The sequence below is a fragment of the Idiotropiscis lumnitzeri genome, chromosome 8, assembly GCF_059441095.1.
Source record: "Idiotropiscis lumnitzeri isolate Australia: NSW breed Sydney's pygmy pipehorse chromosome 8, RoL_Ilum_1.0, whole genome shotgun sequence".
Classification (NCBI taxonomy): Eukaryota; Metazoa; Chordata; class Actinopteri; order Syngnathiformes; family Syngnathidae; genus Idiotropiscis; species Idiotropiscis lumnitzeri.
Window position 1 is genome coordinate 15,505,468 of NC_142398.1, and position 24,766 is coordinate 15,530,233.

General features: G+C 42.4%; 1 protein-coding gene across 2 annotated transcripts; it reads left to right on the forward strand.

The window, feature by feature from the left end:
- Nucleotides 1–1,270: 1,270 nt before the first annotated feature.
- fam184b (family with sequence similarity 184 member B) lies at nucleotides 1,271–24,627 on the forward strand. Of its 2 annotated transcripts, none has more exons than XM_088302623.1 (18): nucleotides 1,271–1,844; nucleotides 7,908–8,096; nucleotides 8,982–9,623; nucleotides 10,583–10,718; nucleotides 11,766–11,914; nucleotides 13,000–13,545; nucleotides 14,721–14,828; nucleotides 15,075–15,373; nucleotides 16,152–16,296; nucleotides 17,232–17,351; nucleotides 17,510–17,642; nucleotides 17,907–18,037; nucleotides 18,124–18,239; nucleotides 18,806–19,198; nucleotides 19,283–19,397; nucleotides 19,951–20,058; nucleotides 20,601–20,962; nucleotides 23,805–24,627. In XM_088302623.1, exons 1-18 carry the CDS (start codon nucleotides 1,695–1,697, stop codon nucleotides 23,875–23,877), a joined length of 3,915 nt encoding a protein of 1,304 aa, XP_088158749.1. In that variant the 5' UTR covers nucleotides 1,271–1,694; the 3' UTR covers nucleotides 23,878–24,627. The 2 variants fall into 2 exon arrangements, with proteins under 2 accessions (XP_088158749.1, XP_088158750.1); XM_088302624.1 differs by having other exon boundaries at nucleotides 18,836–19,198.
- The last annotated feature ends 139 nt before the right edge of the window (nucleotides 24,628–24,766 follow it).

The following is a 24,766-nucleotide window of genomic DNA, read 5'->3' on the forward strand; positions in this document are numbered from 1 at the left end:
AGAGGTCACAGCAGTCTGCTTACTCGTGAGAGTGCACAATATTTGTGCAAACGTCAGCCATCTAAGTCCGGAAATCAATTCAGTAGATTGCACACTTTATGTTTGCCTTAGACCTGAAAATTGGTTGGGATTTTCAGGGTTTAGATTAGATTATTTTATTGAAATGAATTATGTTTATATGTTGGGGTATACTTTATCTCCTTTAGTTCTTAAGCTCTCTCGTGAACTAAAGGGATGTGCAAATATAGGCCACAAGAATTGCTGTTCATCATATTTGTCACAAAGGGGACATATTACAGAAAAATGACTTTTGAAATGTTTAAAAGCAAAGTTGGAGCCCTAAAATTCTTGCCCACTCTTCAAGTGTGAAATTAACCAAATTAATCAACCAAGACCATATTTTCATATCTGCCTCTATTTTATTTTTATTTTTTATTTCCGGCCCATTTTCGAATATGTGTATGTGTGAGACGTTCTGTACTTCCTCCTGCATTTTACGTAACAGTGGGGCTAATTTACATAATAAACTGAGTTTCTCCTCCAATGATTTATCATCTTGGCTGGCCATAGTTTCAGAGTCTAAAAAGAGCTAATTTCAAGCAGTGCCCAAAGCATTGTCATTTCAAGATCAAGAAGTTACAATCACAGCTGTGTCCATGTTTCACATAAAGCATAATTACCGCAATGTGGGTGATAAGCTACTTTTAAATTCCCTCACAAGGGCCCCAATGTCAGCATTATGTAGTTATTGTATCTTTTTCCCCCAAAGTTGTTACAAGCAAAATATGTATGGAGCAATCTGCACACATTAATTCATTTATTAATCGGCATCTTTGTTGAATGCGATTTTATTTGCTTTGTATCTTTTTGTCAGGTTATTACAAAAATATTAATACAACACAAAAAAAAAACAATATAACTGCCCCAGTTGATACACGAGAGTTATATTACTTTTTTTCTTTTTTTGGTCTATTGTTGATGGTTTAACTGCAATGTGTTAGCGGTGACATCGGTACTGTCTACGTGAAGTCCCTATTTCACTAATTCGAAACGTTTGAAATGTATTTTTATTAAAACGGCCGTTTGTTTCAAAGCAAACCTGAAATGACAAAGCTTTGTAAGGTGGTGCTTTCTGATGGATTAATACAACACGAGTGGTGGACCCCCACCCTTCGGTGATGGACATTGATACAGCAACGCCGGTAGGGGCGGGGCTGCACTGCAGCAGTAAACCTCCGCCTGCTCACGTCTCCGCTAATGTTCCGCGGGTTACGCACGCCCCTTTCCGCCCCTCCGCTCGGAGACAGGTGGTTGGCGTCCAGTGCCTCCATCCTCCCGCGCCCGAGAGGAACGAATATCTGCTGGCACCCAGGCAAGGCTCGCTCGCAGCGAGCGCGTCCCCGATGGACTTCCAGCGTGTGACCTCCGCGACAGCCGGGCGGAGGACAGCCGAAGTTGGGGGCTGCAACCGGAACGCTCCACGCGGAGAGCCCCGCCGATCTACTCCCAAATGTTTTCCACACAATTCCACCGGCTGCCGTTCACGGGAGGGGGCCTACCGATGGAGGAATGACATGCACGAGTGAAAAGCGGACACGATTTAGGCGGGGTTCAGCGTTTGACTGGCGGCGGGATCATTTGTGATTATCCTCCGGGCTTGGAAGTTGTTCCCTGGAGGGGTGGCGGCTGTCAAAATGGCTTCGGGCCCCGGGAAAGCCATACAGACCCCCGGTCAGGGTTCTGCCGTGAACGGGAATGCGGCAGAGTTCCAGAATGTCGAGCCGGAGCAGTGCGACTTCCAGATGCACAACAAGATGTGCAAGAAGATCGCTCAGCTCACCAAGGTAGGTGGGACGTGACCGGACAAACCTGAAGGCAGCGCCGCCTCTCTGGACGTTGAGGTGGAGCTGTCACCATCCTGCCTTCCGGAGAGGTTTTTTTTTTTCCGACCCTGTAATGCAAACGTGCACAGAAATTCTATGCAATGTAAATGACACCTTGTTACATGGAAATTAGTTAGAACTTGGAATGAGATCTTTAGCAATTGGAAATCATTGCAATCTGTTACAGTATAGCGCTATTGAACTGCAATTGATTTCCATATGACTGTACTACTACTCTGCATGCATGACAAGAGCCCCAAGTTTAGTTTTAATGTTTTATGTACTCATACACATCATAAGGTAAACAGCATGGACTCTTATCTTTTTCAAGAAATGCAAATATAAAAATCTGTCTTGACAAGTCTAAATATTTAATTGGCACTATTTCACGTACGCTTTGGTCTACATAGTGTAAAGTAACACTGCATTACTCTGAGATTTGTTTTGTGTGTTTTATATTGTGCACCATGTAGTAAATTAATTATTTTGGCATTTGATTGTCAAGTTGTAGCACACCCCAGCAAAATCTTTGTGACATTGCCTCTGTGATGGGACCAATTAATCCTTTTTGTGATAGCACGATGCATTGCGTGATTAGCACATCTGCTCCACTGTGCTCTGGTTATGGGTTCGACTCTGTCCGTCAGCGTTTGTATGTTCTCCCCTCAGTTTGCATGGGTTTTCTTCTTCTACCTTTCAAAATCATACATGTTCGGTCTCTTGAAATCTCAAAATTGTCCATAGGTGTGAAATTGAGTGTGCTCGGTTGTTTGTTTATATGCAACCAGCCATTGATTGGTATTGAGTATGTGTGATTATCAGTCTTATAACTTTCACACATTTATTACCAGCAGTACATGTAATGTGCACCGCTTGCGTGCATATAAATGAAGCCAATGTGCTTCTCGCAGCAGTATTCTGCGTTTCATATCTTTCGAGGCTTTCGAGTGCTGCACAGGGACCCACGCGTGTGAGCTCTTCACAATAGTGCTTAGAGAAGCAGGGCATGACCCACTGTTAGTTGAGCGGTGACGATTACTGATGACGGTGCAGTCGTCGTCCTCCCTCGTGGCTTCACCTCCGTGCCGCTTGGTCGGGGGCGGTGGGGGCTATGTGTGTGTGCATGTGTCAAGGAGCATGTGCTCTGCAGCAACATACCGTGAGCGACTTGCATTTGCCGCTCTTTAGATGTCCGAGCATATGCGCAGGATGTGCACAAAGATGACAGAGAAGATGGGTCAGCGCTTGTGTCGGTACTCATTAAGCACATTTGACATTGTCAAGACGATCTACGGCGTCCTTTTGTTTCTGTGCAAACGTATGAGAACAGTTGGCCCGAAGAACTGAAATGCCATTGGTGTTGGATATGACATGCCAAGCTGACAGTTTTCACGTTCCTTCCAAATGTGTTTGATGGGTACTAAGGTCAGGCCTCGCACACCAAAGTATGCTTTTATGAACCTTGCTTTATTGAATTGTCCGTCATGTCTTGAAGATGTGGAATCAAGAGTCAGGGGGAACTAAGGGGTTTAAAATAATCCAACCCCTTGACCTCTGACCTACAGTCGTCGTTTATGGGGTTGTAAGTGGATTGCAACAGGAAATGGGGTCAGCAGTAGTAACCTTATATATTTAATAACTCATGCACTTGTACTTAAAGCACCTCCTCACGTCCTCTCCACCAATCACAGATTCACACTCCCCCCCCCCACCTTCTTCTTCCTCCTATGCCTGCTCTGGTGTGCCCTGGTTGAATGGGTGCTGCTAAAGATAAACCAAGAGCGTGTTTACGTGGTGCAACAAGCCAATGGGAAGAAAGTGTGAATTGAGCGCGTCGGGGCAGCTGTTGTGGATGTTCACAGGACTCTTTTCTTGTGTTCGTACGCACACACTTACACACTCAAAATGACTCAAAGTCTCGATTTGACACAATAAGTAGTCAGCCAAATAGAAGCGAATTGGTGTGTGTGTTAAGATGTGTGTTCATGGCAACATTTTGATCGGCAGATCTAATTTTGTCTACGTGATGTTCTGCTCTTATGCAGCTTGCACTGTCAAAGTGGGGCCTGCTTTGTAAATCAGCCGCACACTCATGAGTGGAGGTGTGTGCGTGTGTGGGAGGCAAGCTGATGCAAGCGAGAGTGCATCTTTCTGTCTAACCTCTCTTCTTTTTTTTTTTTTTTTGCAACATCTATTCACTCAGCTGCATCGCTTTACACTACGCACAGAATATCAATTAAATGCTTTGCTGACGATAACGTTGATGTCAATATACACAGCAACGACTGCCCCGTGCAGCTGTACGAAACACAAAATATGGAGTTACATTGGTTCAAGAGGGACTAGACACTCCCACCTTGAAAACCTTACAATGAACGAGTTCACACAGTGGTGTAAAAACACGTCACATGGCACAAAAAGCCACACTCTCTGACCGTCATACTCTCTGTTTTTCATGTGATTGTTTTATATATTATAATATTTAATGCCAAATATTTACTATAATTCAGGAACGTTAGCCGACCCTCATGTTGTCACTTAGCTGGATGCTGCTGAATTATACTCCAGTCTGCACTTTACTGCAGTGCAGCGTTTTATTGTTACCCTCAGTTTCCTTTCAGATAAAATTCACCTCTTGCAAGTAGATGGAGGTGACCTTCGTTAGCGTGTGTCGCCCCAAGCGATGGTTTCGATGCAGCGTGTGTTTGTTGTTGAATTTTAAAGGAGTCTACCTCAACCTGGGAAGACCACAGCAGAGCAGAGCTGAACTGAAACTAACAAGTGGAAAATCCAAATTGATCCGCAGTTGTCTGTGCCAGGTCAATGTAATCTGCAAATGTTCAATCATAGACTGTTGTTTGCAGAAGGCGTTTCATATTTAGAGATCATTAGACTAGTCCCAGATTAATCCTGTTGAGACCTCCTTTGAGGGATTCGCATTAACAATCCGGCTCTTGCCAGGTAAATATATCAGCAACCCAATTTATTTTTTAATGCAGTCTGATCAAAATATTTCAGTTGACTTTGTTATTGTAACAATTTTGTTTTGTTGAACAACTTAAAGGTCCATATTTTCATGCCAAGCACAAGTCTAGTGGGAGGCGCAGACTAACTGTACGCATGCGTGGAGTTTTTCTCACTTTTTTGGGTATTTTCACAGATTTGCACAGTTGGAAACAGACGTTTGCGCTGTTGTGGGTGTGAACACAGCCGACAAGCTTCCCGGCCAATATAAGCGATTCCTCTCTTTCCATGTCCTCTCATGGGCTGTCCTGTCTATGAAAATGGAGACCAAAATGTTGACAAATCAGAGCATATTAACAGCAGTCTACTCACTATTTTAGAATAAAGTCAATTTCTGATCGATAGTATGAAAAGCAGGATATATTCTGGACGGATTACATGTCAATCACAGCTGACACACCACCATCACACCTATAAGAGTCTCCAATGAACCGAGCGCAGCTTGGGAGCAATTAAACAACAACTCACGACAGTAAGGGAGATCAAGCCAAGAACAAAGTTGACATTCAAACCCGGAACCTTCCTATGAGGCAACAATGCTAAAACTTCATCCATTCACAACTGTGAGGTGATGCGTTCACCATTCATTCACTTTGTTGCCTGGTCAACCAAGTCTTCCTAAATAAAGTATTGAGGCTGTTGTAACTTTATTGTGCAACGAGCATATGGGATTTAATGTTCTGCTGTGTTGTGCTGTTAAATTGTCCTCATTCCAGCCTCTCTCGGCTCATTGCTTTAAAAAAAAAAAAAAAAAGCGAGGCCGAGGAGGACATCCAAGCACAGCATGAACCCTCTCTTCCCTCAGAGCCTGCCCTCAATTCAGTCCCTTTCATGCCTCTCGGTGCAACTCGCAGTGTGTGAGCCAAAGTTCTTGCACCGTGACACGATTGGATATAAGTGTTGGGCTGACCGGAACGTGAGACGGAAGCTTTGCCACATGTCACATCTGTCATTGATATCACGGTCGAAAAGCAATGCGCTGGGCATTAAAGGTGGACTCACACACACAGAGGCACGCAGATATTGACACACATGGGGAAATGTCCTGCGACACTGTGTGCCAGCTGTGTGCCGCAGACAGAGCGGCGTCTGCGTAAAATATGAGCCCGCGCGTCCCCTCCTGCACACACTCATCTCCGAGAGTGTGTAAGTGAGACGTCAGGGTCATCAGATGATGACACTGTGGCCACAGCGGTAAAGTGAATAAGAAACAGGCCGTATTTCATAAGTTAGTCAGAGTCTATATGGGGAAGAGAGAGATGACAAACACACACACACACACACCCACCCCCACACACACACGTGGTGGGTAGATTTAGTGCCTACACCATCGCACAGTTTGGACATACTCTACACTAGTTTTGATTATACTCATTCTTGCGCAACATTCCAACAAGTGCTTATTTATGTACAATATTGTCAACCTAATGAATAAAACAGTGGGTCCAAGTCGGGTTTTTTTTTGTACAAATAAAATATTTTTTCTTAAATCACATCCTCGTAATCCTCCTAAAATGCATCTTTAGTTGAACAGATCAGGCAGAGCTACCTTACTCTGAAGTGAAATTGTTATTACATTGTCATAACTACTGGCCATTATTGCAAAACAATTAACATAAGAAAAAACAAATCTTTGAAATGCAAAACATTGTAAGTCCTTCATAAAAACTCTTTTGTATCAAACAATGAACACACGCTATCATATTAGTAAGCGCACACGGCGTCAACTACACACTGATGGGAAGAATGAAAAACACATCTGGGTTTTGCATTCTCTGTGCACAAGTGAGGCCACTTTGAAGTCTTACTTTTTACTTCATTGTTCTCTAAACACACAGGGATCCAAATTTCAAACTTTTTTTTTTTTATTCAATTTTTTTTTATTTACTGCCAGCATCAAAACAAACACAAAAATGTCATAAGAGACAAAAATAACTGCTGAAATTTCACTGTGAGAGACTGAAAAAACTGTGGTGTTGTGCCTCTGGGTCATTCCAGATTTGATTACCTACATGGTCCGCTATTGTAGCTATGATGTCATCAGAAATTCTATTTCTTTCTCATTTTCTCGTCCTCCTTCCCCTCCACGTCTTCTTCCTCAACCTCCTCCAATTCTCACTCTTCTCACCTTTCCTGCTCCCTCCATGGTACGACCCACCAACATCTTACCTGTGGCGTATTTAGAGCGCTCAGGCTGTTTGCAAAGTGAACTAACTACCGTATCTAAAACAATTTTCTCCCGTGACATGGCGCGTGTTGACCCGATGGGAATTTGGTAAAGCAGTGAGCTGTGCCTGTGTGTTCCAAAATTACAAACAGAGTTCAAAGCTGTGATTGTGCCACTGCGAGTGGTTTGTGGGAGTTTGAGTATTCAGGGAAAAAAAGTAAATATTTCAGTATTAAGCCTGTGTATAAATAAACAATTGATGATGGACATTGCTGGAAAATGTTTGGTTGACTTGCGTGGGGGGTCTTTGGATGAATTTGTTTGATTTTAGATTTGATGCTATGATTCAGGGCAGGGGCCGGTTTTATTGTTGCCATAGTGACTCAGTCAGTGACAGTAAACGTGTCCATCCTTAATTTGATTCACATCAAAATGGAAAGGGTTCTTCCTTGGCCCACATGCATCACCTCATCAGTTTTGTGTAATATTCTATTTTATAATTTTATAGTAAAATATCATTCAGTTAGTTATCACTTTACGATGTATAAAAAACGTCAAAGCCAACTTTGGATCAGTCTCATTGCACACCATAGGACAGCAATTGAGTTGGTTTTTGTGCATGTACAATTTACACAAGAAGTTTTTGTTGTTTGTACAATCTATTAACCCAGAACAAGAAATTTCTGTTTATCAAGTTGACTGACCCTTTTCTCGATAGTACAAATTATGACCATATCGAACTGTATGCATTAACTGCTATACTGTAGAATTCGGTCAACAGATGCGTTTGTTTCGTCACCAAAAATAATTAGCATTTTGTTGATCCCCTCTAGGTGATTTATTCCCTCAACATGAAGAATGAGGAGCAGGAGGCGGCCCTGCAGGCCTTGAACCACGCCCATGACAAGGAGCTGCACCGCGTCTTGATGGAGACATGTCAAGAGGGGGAGGGCTCAGTGCTGAGGACGCGACTCCTCCAGCTGCAGGAGTCTCTGGATGAGCAGCAGAGGGTCGGCGCGCAGGTATGCGCGTGCATTTTTGTGTGTGTGTCCTTGAGCCCAGGTGTGTGTAATGACCCCGCCAACCCTATCCCATAATAATGAGCCAACCTCTTTCCAAGGCCGCGCTGTTTTGGTGTCAAATTAATGCGCTCGCGCAAGAGCTGCAAATCAAACTCACATCGAAAGTGCCCCGCTGTAATCAAAGCGCTGCAAACTGCATGGTACTTAGCCCATTCGTCATGTGAAATTTGCATAATGTGCCTCAATAAAACATACACATTAATCATGTATAACTGCATTACTCTAGCATGAGTTTCAGGTTTTTAGTGAAAGTCATCTTCGGCGCGGGGCGTATATCCTTTTTGACGCAAATCATGACTCGGTGGGGGGGGCGCGCATTTCGTTCTGGCCACCACTTTTGCAAAATATACTCTTTTAATGAGGTACGGCCTATTAAGTGCCTAAACCTTTAACAAAAAAATAAATAGATAAATTAAAACAAACAATGTCAAAATGTGAGTAGAGACCCTCCATCTTGACGAAGGGATTTAATTGCAGTGGCAATCAAAACTAGGGGTGCACATTTCCCTTAATTTCCCAGATGAGGGAACATTTTTATCAATTCTTCTTTTTGGAAATCATTTTGAATGGGAGGCTCATTCTTGGAGTGTCCGGTTTCAATTCCAGTCTGTTTCAACAGCAACTACCTAAATACTGCACTCCATTTTCAATGAGTTCAAATAGGATAATCAACAGTCAATCCAACACAACTGACAAAAATCTCAAGGATCAATTGCTATTATCATGCACTTCGCTAATTCCCATGTTGTAAAGGCACAATTTCTGCAGCTCTTGCCATATATAGAGCTCATTAGACTGCACCATGTGTAACATCTGTGCCTCCAGGTACAAGCCGACTTTGAGTTCTTCCGCATGCAGTCGGAGGAGAGGGAGCGCGAAACCGAAGCTGAACTGCGACGAGATTTTGAGGAGAGGCTCCAGACGGCAGAGGAGGACCTTGGAGAGGCCAGGTCCCAAATTAGCGCTGCTCAGGAGGAAAACCTGCGATTGAGCAGACAACTAGAAGAGGCCGAGGAAATGATCCAAGAGCTGAGCACCAAACGTGAGCTGAGACAGAGACTTAGTGAGGATGAGAGGAAAGAGACAGAGAAGAAGGCTGAAGATGAGGTCAAAAAGACGGAGGAGGAGTCGGAGAGAGTGAAAGGGCTTTTAGAGGAGGTGAACATGATGAAGGAGGAAAGGGAACAAAGAGAGGAAGAGAGAAGGCAAGCAGCGGATGCGGAAAGGGAGCAATGGGAGCTAAAGATGAAGCGGCTTGGAGAGGAGAAAGAAGAAATGAGGAAGAAAATAGAGGCCGAATGGCGGGAGGAGCAGCGCAGGTGGGAGGAGAAAGAGGAAGAGGAGAAGAAAGGAATGCACAGTGCTTTAAGAGAACGAGTGAAGAGGGCCGAGGCTGAGGTGGAGAGCCATCTGGAGAGGCAGGCGGAAGGCAAACGGAACACAGTCAAACTGCAGGAACGTATTCAGGTAGAGCCCTGTCACTTCTTGTTCATATACATCCATCCATTATCTGTACCGATTGCTTCGTAGACGGGTTACACCCTGAACCGGTTGCCGGACAATCGCAGGGCACACATAGGCGAACAACCATCCGCACTCACACTCACACCTAGGGCAATTTAGAATGTCCAATCAACCTGGAGTTGAAACCGGAGAAACCGGAGTACCCGGAGAAAACCCACCCAGGTACAGAGAGAACATGCAAACTGCACACAGGAAGGCCAGAGCCGGAATCGAACCCACGACCTCTGCACTGTGAGGCCATCATGCCAACAAGTCGACCACAGTGCCGCCCTTACAATTAACTAACTGTAAATAAAAAAATGGCATGAAAAAAAAATCACGCATTCTAATCACAATTTGCATTCCAAACAATGCAGAACCTTTGTTTTGAAGATGTCGAAATTACTCGACAACTAATTGATTATCACTATTTTAATAATCGAGCTTTTTGCCACATTCTAACTGTGACTACATTTTGTACTCTGCAGTTACAGCCGCTGTCAGAGATAAAGTTCATGTTTATATTTCAGCCGCCCGTCTCTGATGTTACCGACTAATGACCGTTACTGGAGTTCCATGTTAGACAGAGACGGGGGAACTTGCTTGTCTAACCACAGGCTGTGCTTGCTGAGTGCTGTTTCCACTGTCAGCTCTGTCCTAATGAGTAGTTTGCTCAAGATAGAATCGCTGCAGTATCACCAGCAAAGATGAGCATTCAGACCCCCTGCCGAAACGAGACACACAGCTGACATAATCCCTTATAGCAGACCATTAAAGTCCTGCAGCTGGGCTACAAAGCTACAATTGTTGACTTGCTTGCTTTTGTGCTGTTTCACTCTGTCCGCGTTATCTTTGCCAAACTTCCCTTTCTCCTCTGCGCTCAAATATACCCCCATGATGGCCTTTCTTCTTCCCACTCCTAGAACCTGGAGGAAGAGCTGGAACTGGATCGGAAACGTGTGTCCGAGGCTGAGTCTACGGCGAAACGGGCTGAGGAGGAGCTCGCTGTGGCCAAAGAGAGGCTACTGCTGCAAGAAGATGAACTGCAGACCCGAGCAGGTCGTTAATGACACTTGCAGCACATGCTACGTTCTACTTTACATTTGTTCATTTGGCAGTTGTGCTTGTCCTTAAGAAACTTAAACAAATGTGATGTATTGACTCTGACATAAGCGTGAGGCTTATTCCAACGCTGCGGCGCTAAGGGGGTGATGATGTTTGTAGCGGAAGGAGAAGCTCCATTTGTCAAGCTTAAGCTGCGGGCCGTTCACTGACATCCAAGCATTAATGCCTTGAAGACATGCAGGGATGTGTCTCTCAAATTGATTGTCAGGAAGAAGAGGAATAAAAGTCCAGTTGAATGACATCGGGAGAGAAGTGACGTTAGGAAAGGCCATTGCATAGTTAAATATTGTTAATTATTTAAGGACTACTTACAGCATGGGTATCTAAAGTGTATAAGCAAATTTTGACAAGCGTACAAAAACATTGACTTTAAAGGTACCACCTCAATCGCAAACTATTGTAATTCTACAACAAGATCCAAATTTTATAAACAGTGTAAAGATTCAGAATAGTTAATAAGGATTAATTCATTAACTCATACACTGCTAGCCCAGGCAAAAAGAATGTAGCTTCTGACGTTTATACCCGTCAATGGCAGTGAATGAGTTAACATTGACTGTTGATGTTGATATGTATAAACTGAAATCTAATTGTTAACTGCCACCGAAGTATATATTCATCAAGTACGTGTTTTCATTGAATGGACATTGAAGTGGGTAATGGCCAGCTTTCCGATTAAATTCAGATCCCGGGGGTTGAATTGCTTCGGATTTAAGATCAGCACAGCTTTTGAGTTGAAACTATAGATTAGGGAGTGAATCTTGGGTTGTCGTGATAATTATGAGGGAGAGAAATGCCAACAATTTGGAAGTCAGACTATTTTAAAAACCTGACACTCCAACAGAATTTGTATTTGTATGTTATAAACAGAGTATGTGTTGCAATAGTTTTGCAACCAATTTCATTGGTTAACCAGTGACTTTTGCTCAAGCTCTTGTGAAGGCATTTTTTTCATTGATGGGTGTATTGTGTGTGCTTTAGAAGAGCTGCTAAACGTGGGCTGCAAGGTGTGTGTGTGCGCTGACGTGGAAGATCTGAAGAGCCAGCTCAGTCGCCTGCAGAGCAGGAACAGAGAGTTGGAGCTCCAGACCAGCGGCAGGAATAACGACCACGCACGCCAGATCCGCCAGGTAACACGCATCCTGTACAATGTCTGTCCCTCGGTTTTCGGTCGCACTTAAAAAAAAAGTCAAGATCCCAAATGACTCTGAAAGGTAGCGGACACATTAGACTGGTCACGAGTCAATCACTGTTCAGGTGTGGCAAATGTCGGTTGTTTTTCTGCGAGTGCACTGTTGACATAGTTAGCTAAACCGAAAAAAAAAAAAAAAGATTTACTTGTACCTTTTTTTTTTTTTTTTTTAAATAATGTAGTAGTTGTAACAGGATAATAATATTAAATTAATGAATAATAAAAAATTATAATAAAAATCCATGACCCTGACTCTGAAGAGGATACGTAGAAAAATGTGTTGATGGATAAAAGGTAAAACTAAGTCGTTTTCGGAGCAGAGCCATGAGCTTTTCAAATATTTTCCTTTTACTCAAAATTCGGCATTGGTAAGCTTCTTTTAATTTAAACAATATATTGATTTTATGTCAGCCTTATTCAAAGATTCAGGTGCTGTTAAATCCTGAAAAATGTTACAATTTTAAATGACAATGAGTTGCTTTAACTCATAGATAATTGTGTGCATATTTACTAATTTCTTAAAAACGTCGTGTTAAAATTGACAGTTTCAGCAACACTAATTTGGAATTGTGAATTCATTGTAAGGGTTGGAAGATTTGAAGCAACCAGGAAATCTCCCAAAGGCTCGACTGGGGTGATGCGGTTCTGGACAGTGCTGACTATAATTCAGTGTTAAGGGAACGTGAGGTCAAGTTTTATTCTTCCTCACACCGTTTGACAACTAAAATGACATAAGCACAAAAAAATACAATTTCATGACACCTGAGAGACGTAAGCATCAACATGAACATGTTCAACTGAATTTTGCAGGTTAAAATTTAATTTAAACTGTAGCTTCCCACTGCCTCCATAAAGGAAGTGTAATTCAAACTGGATAAGATTCAATAACAGTAAAACAGAGAAGAATTTTTTTTTTTGTGTTTAAATTGAACAATCAAGAGTGGATTTTCATCAAAATGTGCTGGAAACATTATTGGATGAAAACCGGCGTTCCTAAAGAATTGTCTGTTTGGTGTATTTCAGCACGCGGAGGCCCTGTCCAGTCTGCGTTCCGAGATGGTGAGGGCTCAGACAGAGGAGCTGCGGCGCATCCAAAAACATGCCGATGAAGAGCGGGACAAACTGCAGAGGGAGATGGACAAGGAGCGAGAGAAACTACAAAGGGAGAGAGAGCTAGAGAAGAGCCATTTGGAGAAGGACAGAAACCGACTGCGACGAGAGCGAGACGAGGAGAAGGAGGTGCTGCGGAAGGAGGCCGAGGGAGTCAGAGAACATGTGCGGAGGGAAAAGGAGGAGGAGGTGGAGCGTCTCCGCAAGGAGTTGGACGTGGAGAGGGTCCGCGTCCGCGCTCAGTTGGACAAGCGCTTCGAGCAGGTGGAGGCGCAGAGAGCGGGTTTGCAGCAGAAGCTGGAGGAGGAGAAGAAGCGACTGGTGGAGAAAGCGGAGGAGGACAGGAGGCGGCTGAAGGAGCAGGTGCGAAAGGCCATTGAGGAGGTGATGCGGAGACATGCGGCTGAACTACACGGCGTCCAAGAAGCTCTCAACTCGGAGAAGAAGACCAACCAAGAGGTCCGACTCATGCTCAACACTTTCTATTTGTCGCATGACACAATGGAATGGATTTACATTTTTAGGTTTGCGCAATGTGACTGAGAACAATTGTGATGGCTTTTTTTTTTTTTGGGGGGGAGTTTTTAATTAAATAGAATAGATCTTTTCCATGAGGGGATGTCGCTACATGCTGTGCAGTCATTCACTGCCAGCGATTGATTTTAGTCGTCCAGCCTACAAATCGACTCCCGTGCGTGCGATGAACCGACTCGTGAAATGGACAAATTACTAAAATTGCATCCCAACGCGTCAAAACTGTGGATGAAGAGACGTGAGACAGCAGTGTGCGTTCAAGCGTACCTGTGATTCCTTATTCTGACATCACGTAACCCGCGCCTCCCACCTGCTACTTGGGCATACCATTACATGAGAGGGGGGGGGGGGGCAATACCATAGACAGAGAGAACAGAGACTCGCGTTAACCCACTTCGAGTTGAGGAAAAACTTACCAACAGCCAGCTAATGATGTTTAAATAAACCTCTGGCGTGAGCATCTCTCCCGCGGCAGCGTCATGCACGGACGCTTTTTTTCTACAATCGATGCTCTAACATAATCTAGAGCATGGGTTGATAACTTTTTCGTGTTTAAGGACCACATCTTATTTTTATAATGTAGAAAATGTAAAAATTAATAAATAAAAAAAAATAAATAAATCAATAAATGAAAAGATTTCTCATTATATATTTATTGTTTATAATTAACTGAGGTAAAATGCAGAAGCCAATTATTTAATAATGAAATAAAAATGTATGAAAAATACTTCTTTTTTATTATTTGCAATAAATCAATAGACTTTTTATTTAATTAGCTATATGGCTAGCACATGCTGCAATATTATCATGTAACATTAATAATAATAATAATTTTGGTCATGGCAATTTTTGTTAAAATGTATGAAAAGTAAAAACTTACCTGCCACATTTTTATATATGAGAGGTATGGTGAGAGAAACTAATTAATCTCAGGCCATGATAAGATTTTCTCTGTCATTATAATATTTTCTCTCTTTGTATTTAATTATTTTTCGTCATTTTTTAAAATTTTAATATATTTTTTTTATTAATAGCAGGAAACCAAAAGCTTCATGTAGAGTGTCAACTTCTCCCACATTTCACAATTATCTTGTTTAAAGGTGTGTGCACATCTGGAAGAGGAGAGGAGAAGAAATGAGGAGCTTCATAGCAGGCTGGAGAGGGAGAGACAAGAACTTGAGATCAAACTCAAAGATGCTGACAATGAGGTATGGTGCACACTGTTGAACGTCGACAAACATTTATGGTCGTATACTTGTTACGTGACCATTTCTCATTGGAAACTAAGGTTTCATGAAGGTGGTCGGATTTACTCTATTTCCATTATTAGCCTCCCTCAAAACAAAAACAAAATCACACCCTACTCGGAATGTAGCGCCCACGATAAAGGGGGTTCACCAGATTTGTAGAGTGATAAAGAGCCCCACCCCTCAAGCAGCTTTACGTGTGTTCAGATCTTTCGTTTGAAGACGGCCATGCAACATAAAGAAGAGAAGGACAAAGTAGCGCCAGGGACATCGCCCCCATGCGGAGCACAGTGCTCCCGCCTGCAGGAAGACCTGCAGCAGACCCAAAGCCGCTTGACTCGGATACAGGACGAGGCGGAGAAGCAGCGGGAAAGACAGCAGAGAGAAATCGCTTCCCTCAAGGCAGACAAACACCGGCTCGAGGAGAAGGTTTTGGAACAGAGTCGGCTAAACACGGAGCGGAACCTTTTAGAACAGAGCCAACGCAACACGGAGGAACGTATCAGGTAGCCGAACAAACACAAAGCCTACTTTAGCTGCCATGGTGTTCATCACAGTTGAACTAGAATAAAAAACTGTAGAAATAAACCATAAATGCAACAAATGATTATTAATATAAAAAAAGTATAATGAGTGGTTCTTTTGATGATTATAGCTCTTTTGGCCAATAGCCCAAGTCCAATAAAACAATGAAATGCAATGAAGCAAAGGAAGGAACTAAATTACACCTTCTTGTTAGGTTCTGTGTAATTATTGTAAAATGGTTCATTTAACTACAGGCAATGTTTTAGGTAAGAATTTAACAGTCTTCAGTTTTGCACGAGAATAAAGTGGTTATCTACTATATAATACAATGAATCCATTTTTTGTCCTGCTTAGCCTCATTTGGGTGAGCTGGAGTCTATCCCAGCTGATCTGAGAAGCTCACCAGCTGGATCCATTTGGCATATATTTAATATTTTATGCAAGATCTGTGATTGGTTGTAATGACATAATTTGCTGATCATCGATGACATCATTGATTAGATTTTCAAAATAAGACATTACAGCAAACACAATCTCTTTCACTCCAGGCACGTTCTGCGCTGCCCTCGTTAACTAATTCACTACCAGCCGAGTAAAAAAAAAAAAAAAAAAAAAAGGATCTTTGACGTATTTAGCCGTCATTGGTATTGAATGAGTTAATAATCCAAGGTCCCTCAGCATACACAGTCCGAATTCTTTTCTATTTTTTTCAATATTTTTGGGAATAATTTCTTGGGGGGTTGGGATTGGATCTGGCAGGGCTGAGTGTGAGGATCGCCTCAGGGCAGAGTTCCGGATCGAGATGAATGCTGCCGTTGCCGAGAGCGAGCAGAGGTGGCAGAACCAAGAGCAGGAGTTGCAGACCCAGATTGCTGAGCTGCAGAGTCAGCTGGATGAGCTGCAGGTGAGCGAGCCCACTTTACGGATGTCCCCAAACACGGCGATTAGGCACTATACTTTTTGCCGTTGGCCTCATTCAGAGCCGATCTTGAGTGTGCAACAGCCAGATGTCCGCTATTTGACTCTAATTGGGTTTGAGTCTTGCTCACTTCACTCTTGCTGCACACAAGCCACCACCAGTGTTAACGATCCACATAACGGAGCCAGTGTGTGCAAAGTTTAATGACCTAACTACTGAATTAATGCAGCTGCGTTTATTTGGAGCTTCACCTGATTGATCAGCGCGCTGATTACTTTCTGTCTTGGAGTCCAGAGGTTCTCCGTTTGGATCTCAGCACGCTACTGTATGGAGTGTGCATGTTCTCCCCATGCTTGCATGAATTTCTCCGCACATCCCCAAAACAGGCTTGTGATTTTAATTGAAGACTCTAAATTGTCCTTAGGTGTGAATGTGAGTCTGAATGGTTGTTTGTCGATAGAAAATCCTGCGACTGGAGGGCGACCTCAATGAGGATAAGCGGCGTAAAAAATATATTGATATTCCAAAACACATTTTAAAATGTATACTATATGTCAAGTTGTTTTTTTTTTTAACTCAAAATCATTTAAATTATTCTCTAACAATCGATGACTTGAAAATTATGATGAGTGTCATTTGCATAGTCTATAAAAATCTGAGAAAATTCGCTTAATAATTAGGAACGGTAATTTGGGATTTGTGGATCCCCGCCCCCCCATTATATTTAAAATTTATACTTATACATTATATACCACTGTGTAATCCATGTCATGTTCTATATACGGTAATTACGCAACGTCATAATCACGCAATGACATCAATTACCAACCTTTAGCAACAAATCAACCCGCCCTTAGCAACATCCTCTATTTGTTCTATTATTTATTTATTTGTGTTTTTTTTTTTTTTTGCCAACGCAGGCAGAGGCAAAAAAGGAGGGACCTGAAGACGATTCCCATGGCAACCTAGAGCTTGACAAGCTTAGGAAGGAGGTCCTAGAGACCAGGGAGATTAACAAGAAGCTGAGGGATCTACTGCAGGTACTACTGCACAACATAATTTTAATACACACGTGGAAGTAAATCTACCAGCTCCACCAAACTAAAAATATCACACAAAGTATATACACTACAATGAACTCTTGCGATGAAGGATGGGGAGCGAGCCCTGTCGTGAAAACGATTCTTGTGTGTTGGAGGAACCACAAAGCCAGTGCTTCGCTGAGGAGAGGCACAGTCACGCCGCGCAGCTGCAAGCATTGGAGAGGCAAGCCAAAGAGGATGTCCTGTCTGAGAGGAACCGACTTCAGACCATGCACCACCTGGAGTTAGGTAACACGTGCACATTCACACACGGACGGTGCATTGACGCATGAGCACCAGCTCGCGAGGCCGAGGATGAATGGACAAACAAGCACGTGCGCGCACATAGACACGCAGCGATTTGAGATGATGTATTCAACGGCGAAGTTCTTATTGCCATGGATACATTTCACCATGGCAACGAGCAGAAGGCTACCTGTGACAATGGGCTGAGTGGATGTTGTTTCTTTTTTTCTTGCGCATGTGTGCGCGTATGCGCGTGCGTGATGTCAGATAAGCAGCGTGCCGAGTTGACCCAGCAGCACACAGAGTGGAGCAGACAGATGACCCAGAGACACATGCAGCAGATTGAAGACCTTCAGGCCCAACTGCAAGCTCACACACAGATGATGGCACTGCAGCAGGTAACACACACTCATTTAAATCTCTTCCCCCCCTGCGTCTATTGACCTAAATATGCTCATGTGTGCATGTGTGTGTGTGCTATTAGGACCTGAAGCAGCAGAACCAGAACCAGGTGTTTGAGCGGCAGCTGGATGAGAGTCGCTGTGCCATGCTGGAGCTGCAGAGAGAGAATTCCACACTCAAGAAGCAATTACAGGAGAAGTGAGTGGAAATATATTGAGAAAGGAAAACAATTGATTTCGTTCAATTGTGTATTTGAAGGTGGCGCTGTGGTGTGTTTGTGCGGAGTTTGTATGTTTCTCTGCCTTTCTCCAACATTCTTAATTGTTGGCTTTGAATTTCTTGTATGAATGTTCACGATCTTACAAATGGGTAATTTTGCATCTTCAATGATTCCTTGATTATCTTATGTGGGGCCCTTGACCGCCCATGCCATGATGTGAAATAAGTGAAAGATGTTTTAGAAAAAGCTCTTGGTAAAACAGTCTATGGGTCGGGCCATAGGAGGTTGTGCACCCATGAACCCCGCTTGAGGAGTCACGTAAAAACGAATAAACATTTTTTAAAAATGTTTAATTCCCCCGTGAGCCCCCCCCCTAAAGACTGATGTGTGAGATGGGTCTGCTGTAGCTTTATATTGTACTTTTTTTAAGATTATGCAAGTCAGTCTAATGTTGTTGCCCATCATGTTATTTAAGAAATGCATTATTGTTGTATTTGAAGTAACACTTCACTGAGCCTCATTTTAATGCAGAATGAATTTGCAGGGGTATTTCCAGCCATCTCTCTCCTCACAGGTCCATTCAGGTGAACCCCAAAATCGAAGTGAAAGAAGAGGGGAGCACAACTTTGCAAAAGACCCGAGATGCCCACCTGGAAGACGAAGCACAACGCTTGAAGGAGGAGGTGGAGAAACTGAGGGTGGAGATGGAGAAGCTGGAAGAGTCACAGAAACTGTGGGAGGAGAGGAAGGAAGAAGACGACAAGGAGGAAGAAGGGGAGCAGGAGAAAAAGAAGAAGCCTGAGGAGGGGGACGAGAGGAGGAGAAAAGAGCTGGATGAGATCAGGAAGGAGCACAAGAGGGAGATTCAGAATTTGGTGTCTGAATACGGCAGCGCTCAGATGCAGCTGCAGGCTCGCATCGTAGCCTTGGAGAATGAGTAAGTGCAGAGCATGTGTGACATGGACGTGACAACATGATGATGCTATCAAGATGTTCGCCAACGTGCCTATGCTTGCTCCAGATTGCGTGAGCGGGAGGAGCGATGCAGGAGACGAGAACCACGATGTGACGACCTCCAGTTGGGGAAACTTCAGGAGAGACTGACCGAGCGAGACCAGCTCATTAAACGATTAGTGGTACAACACACACGCACGCAGTTCCACTCCAAAATGTAAACTACAAGATGCGTGCCGTTGGGTGTGTTGTGTTGCTGATCCACTTGGCCTTTGTGGCGATGGAAACAGCAAAATGTGAAAAACTTTTTGATTACCATTACTCAACTTACTCATTACCAAACCTAGAGTAGGGACAACTAAAATGCTGGAGTGGGCAACAATTCATCAGTGCTACCGGGGGGCAGATCGGACCACACACTTCTTAACCAGATGTGTGACAAAAAATCAATAAATATGGATAATATCAATATCAAGGGCAGGTTTTAATTTTTTTACCCACATTTTTTATACATCACATATATATATGTGTGTGTGTAGGAGAGAGAGAGAGAGAGAGAGAGAGAGAGAGAGAATGCAAGAAAGCGGCCCCCCAGGACTGGATTTTGACAGCCCTGGTCTAGCCCCCCAAATGACATTTTTCAATGCATCTTCTGCTATGTGGCAAACAAATCAGACTTCCAGACAACACCAACTGTGAACAAGCTCCTTCTTCATCCTCCTTTCCTCCCTCCAGGAAGAACGGCATCAGCTGCAGCTACACCCCCCTGTTGTGGGGGACAACAGCGGCCTCAGGCCCCGCGAGAACAAGCCCCACCCTGGGAGCACCACGCCAACCATGAGGGTGAGTGTGTGTGTGTGTCCTGCACAAAATGAGTTCATCAAAATGTACTCCAGAAGGGAATGTTGGACTCAAGCCAAGTTTTGTTTCTGGTGCACAGGCGGTAAAGTGTCCAATCTGGACCCCTGTGTGCGGAAATATTCATTTTGTAATACACATTAATGCAGTCTTGTTCAAAGCATAAACTGTTACTAGTAAACATTTTTAATGACTTGAAAAACATTCAATAGTTGGACACATTATTAGCTAACCTGTAGTTTTGGATGAAGTTGAAATCAGACACAGAAGAAGAACCAATTATTACATAATTACATAATTACAATATACACAGATTTGGAATCAACCCGCAAAAAATCTTGCGACTTGGATTACAAAGAAAATTGTAAAAATGCGTTGACCGGTGTAATCTTCCATCCATTTTCCACAGAGCTCGTCCTCAGCAGGTTCATGGGTGATCCCGACACTTTAGACTATTGTACTGTATGTGAACGTACCGTGATAGTGTGTAATTATCAAATTAGAATCGAGTGTTCAATTGTGCGCAGAGAAAGCCTGTGGAGTCGTCTCCTCGTGGAAGCAGCATCTCCTGCTCCGGTGCTTACGACCGCCTCCCCCCCTACTCATCCTCGTCCTTCTCTTCCACGCTTCCCCATCAGTCCACCTCCCAACCTCACACGTCTCCCCACTACTCCACCTCATCGCTTCCACACAAGCACACCTCCCTCTCCCTCAGCCAACATTCCCCGCCATCCCTGCCTCGCTCGCCCAGATCCCGAACTTCCTGCATCCCCCCCACGCCGGCGCCCACCGCGCCGCTGCCCGTCTGCCCCTCGCCGCAGACAGGCATTCGCTATGTGTCGCCCTCCTGCCAGGAGCCATATGCGTACATGCAGGCACAGTCAATCAGGTAGGATTTCAAAAAGGTTTAAAAATATTGCTGTGTGAAGTCATCTGACAGCACTAGTGACTTTTCTTCTGCTGTGTCACACTCGTTTCCCAATATAACATTTGCAATTGTGCTATTAAACTGCATTATTTATAACCTACCTTTCTAACGCACGGCTTTGTTCCGGACCTTTATGCAGTGACAGTGACTCACTGTAGTTGGTTCACTTTGGAAAAAAATAGCAGCCCCGTATTCTTCTGCGCTAAATAAAGACACCAGAGGATGCAAAAATAGGTCAAACATTTACTTGCGAGGATACAGGAAGCATTAAAGTGTACCTTTGATCATTTAAACAGCCGACTAGGGTACACTCATCCAAAAAGTAATATACTGTAAACAGGAGGAGGTTAAATGCATGCGTGTTTATACTGTCGTATTTATGAATTCAACACAGCCACGATGCCTTGCACGGGGGATGTAAAACCTGATTTTCATTGTAAACCACATTGTAGTTATGGTTTCCTTTAGAGGCCCGTAATGGCTGAAAAACAAATGTGTACGAACAGTCGAGAATATTTTTACTTTGAGTTGTAAGCAAAAAGATACAACTGCTGTGTGGTGGCTGTGAACACGACTCACTTTACAAGTAGTAGGTTGACAGACAGTGAATGAATCTTAAAAAGAGAGGCTGTTTATTGCTACTCCCAGTTGAAGGTTTCTAAACAACTAAAAACAAACCCAAAAAATTAAATGCTATGGTTTAAAAAAACAACCACAAAAAAAAAAACATATCTATGCTTTAGGTAAGTCAGTTGACGATAATGCTAACAAACAATGCAAAACGCCAAAGATGGCGGCTGTAAGCCTTTAAACGTTGGATACTGAAATACAAATGGTGAAGCAACACATGTAGACACAATACACACAGGTACAGTATAGAATTTCTTCTGCAAAAATCATCTAATGTTATTTACCATAAATAATACACCCCCTATATAATACCCCCCCAAAAATCTGACTTAATCATCAGTTTTTCTCTGTTCTTGTGTATAATAACGCCCATCATAGTGAATATTATGAATAAATAGAGTTAAAACATACCAATAAAGTGTAAATGCTTTAAAATTCAGGTGAAAGCCTATGCTCTTTTCCCATATCCATATTAAAGTAATTCAAAGCAGTTGTTAAGTTTTTTTTTCTCCCCCAAAATCTTGTTCTTGCCCGGTACACTTTTAGTAAGCAAGATTTTCTTTACTTTTGAATGTCTAACTCTTTTGTTCGGAGCTGCTTTTACATGTTGAACTGTTAGGTGAAGCACTTTGGGATACCTTGTGCATGAAATGCACTATATAAATAAAGATGACAAGACTCCAGGCTATTTTAAAAAAAAATATAATAACTATTGTTCAATATTTTTTGTTGCTGACAAACCTTTGCTCCCTACTTCAGTCATAAAATAGTGAAAATGAGTGGAAAGAGGTTTGTGATTCTAAAATATCTACCTGAGCTCAGGTCAGGTGCCACTGTGCTCATATTTGAAAAAATAATCGATATTTTCTAGAATCTTGTTCACATATATACTGCCCAAATAAACGGGGATCCACCAAATATGCACGCTCATCGGAAAAGAGTGTAATGACACCATCTAGTGGCCATAGACAAATAATTACACTTAATGACTTTATGAAAAGCCCATAAAAAACATAAATTCCACACCCTCCCAAAGTAAATTTACAATGAACAACATTTGTTACATCGTTCTGTGACTCTCCAGTATCCAAATAGCCAATGACATGCTCTTGTGTTTCCATGAGTATCACAAACGGCTTATGGCCAATGTTAGCATGCTAATGTACTTACTTTTCGTCACTAAACCAGTGCCGAGAGGAACATCGGTGAGGTGAGTAATAAGAAGTTAAAAGGCAACTAAACTCTTAATTTCATGTACTGCTGTGAGCACACCGGAAACAGGAAATTGAATGTCCGCAACGCCACCAGACAACCAACATGGATTTTATATTACATACATTTGAAACATTAGATATTAAATATCATGTTAGAATGTAAATATGGCTAGGATTTATTTTCTTGGTACTAGGCACGTCAATAAAATGTGAAAAACTAACTTTTTCCAACTCGTGTACAATACGGGGACCGTTTTGTTTGATTTATTTACTCAGTGTGGTAAACGAAAATGGAAATGGGAATTTATGTTAATTTTACGCTTCCTCGTTTGTTAGTCAGAGAGTTTTTTAATTGGCTGTATTCCGTTAGGTCCCAGTCTGAAGAGTCAACTAGCACAAGAGATATCAGAAAATCCAAAATTGTACCACTTCTGGGGCTTTGACTTCAGGGAAGACATTTTTATTTTTATAGTACATTTCAGATGCAATGGACTTCAAGGTGCTTTAATGAAAGCATAAAAGAAACATAATGTGAAAGCAAAACATAGCATTTTAAACAAGAAAAGAAAAGGAAAAGAAAGTGTCATATTCAATTATTTAAAACACAGACTATAAATTCCTGTGGACAATATTTCTTTTTAGTTCAAAATTAAAATTTGAATCCGTGTCATTTTGGAAATATTTTTTTTTAAATGTTTTTAATTTTTAAATTTAGACAAAAGAGTAAGACATTGTAGGATTATCACATTTCACATTATAAATTGAACAAAAACAGCAATAGGACTTTTTTTTTTACTGTTTGAATTTGTCTTACATGGAGGCTCTTTTACAATTTTGTAATTTTGACGGTAGCCTAAAATTGAAAGTGAAAATGGAAAGAGCAAATGATACACTGATTTAAATTCAACCTTTTGACATAACATTTCATTTACAATATTTTGTGTTTACTTGTGTTTTAGGGGGCCTTATATGGAGCAGAGAGGCACTGAGGGGCTAAAACAAGAGTGGTTCACCAAATACTTCTCCTTCTGAGCACAAACAACCTTCCCAACAAGTTATTCTGCTACACGCACTGTACGTGCGTGCGCCCTCCTCACATATACACATTCGACTGGGAGCTCCATCGATTTGTCACATGGTCAAAGACGAGGGAAAAAATGGGTGGAAGAAACTACAAAATTGTACCGCCGTGTGGATGTGATGTAACGACGATGCCATCGGATGGCTGCTCTGAGCTACGTGCAAAGAGACACTCCAGTCGCACTGTTGGTAACGTAGTACTGTGAAATAAGGTTGCATGGATTTTAACGAAAATATGTTTATCTGATTCTGTTGCATTGATATGAATCCTTTTCGGTGAGTGGTATTAAATCGGTGGAGTGCTCTTATAACAGACTCGTGGGCTCATCACCAGCAAGGCCATCTCCAACATTGCCTCAAAGCTCAACCAAAAAGTGCTTCACAAAACACATGCCTGACCTCTTCTCGGCTTCCTGGATCTTGTTTGTGTAGTCTGAAATGTCTCCATGTGTTTTTTTTTTTTTTTTTTAAACAGTCTTCCTTTTTCAGTGCGGCATTTGCTTCAATATGATCACATGGTTGGATGTCTCCGACAAAGTGTCTCTTCAACTATGGAGGCATTAGATGTATTCAATCAAGATCCTCATCAATACAGACACACACACTTTTCACTTCCCATACCAAAATGAAGCTTGTTTTGATGCAAAAATGTACAATAGTCTTAATGAACAAATTGAATAAATATTTTGTTTTTGTACTCGATTCTTCTCGATGTTTTCTTATCAGTTAAATGCTAGTGATATGTCTGTGTTCAAAAGTGCAAAGGGATTATTTATATTACTAACACGCTCACGAGTGACATGATAAACGACCTTATCTTCACAGATTGTTTACTTGAACA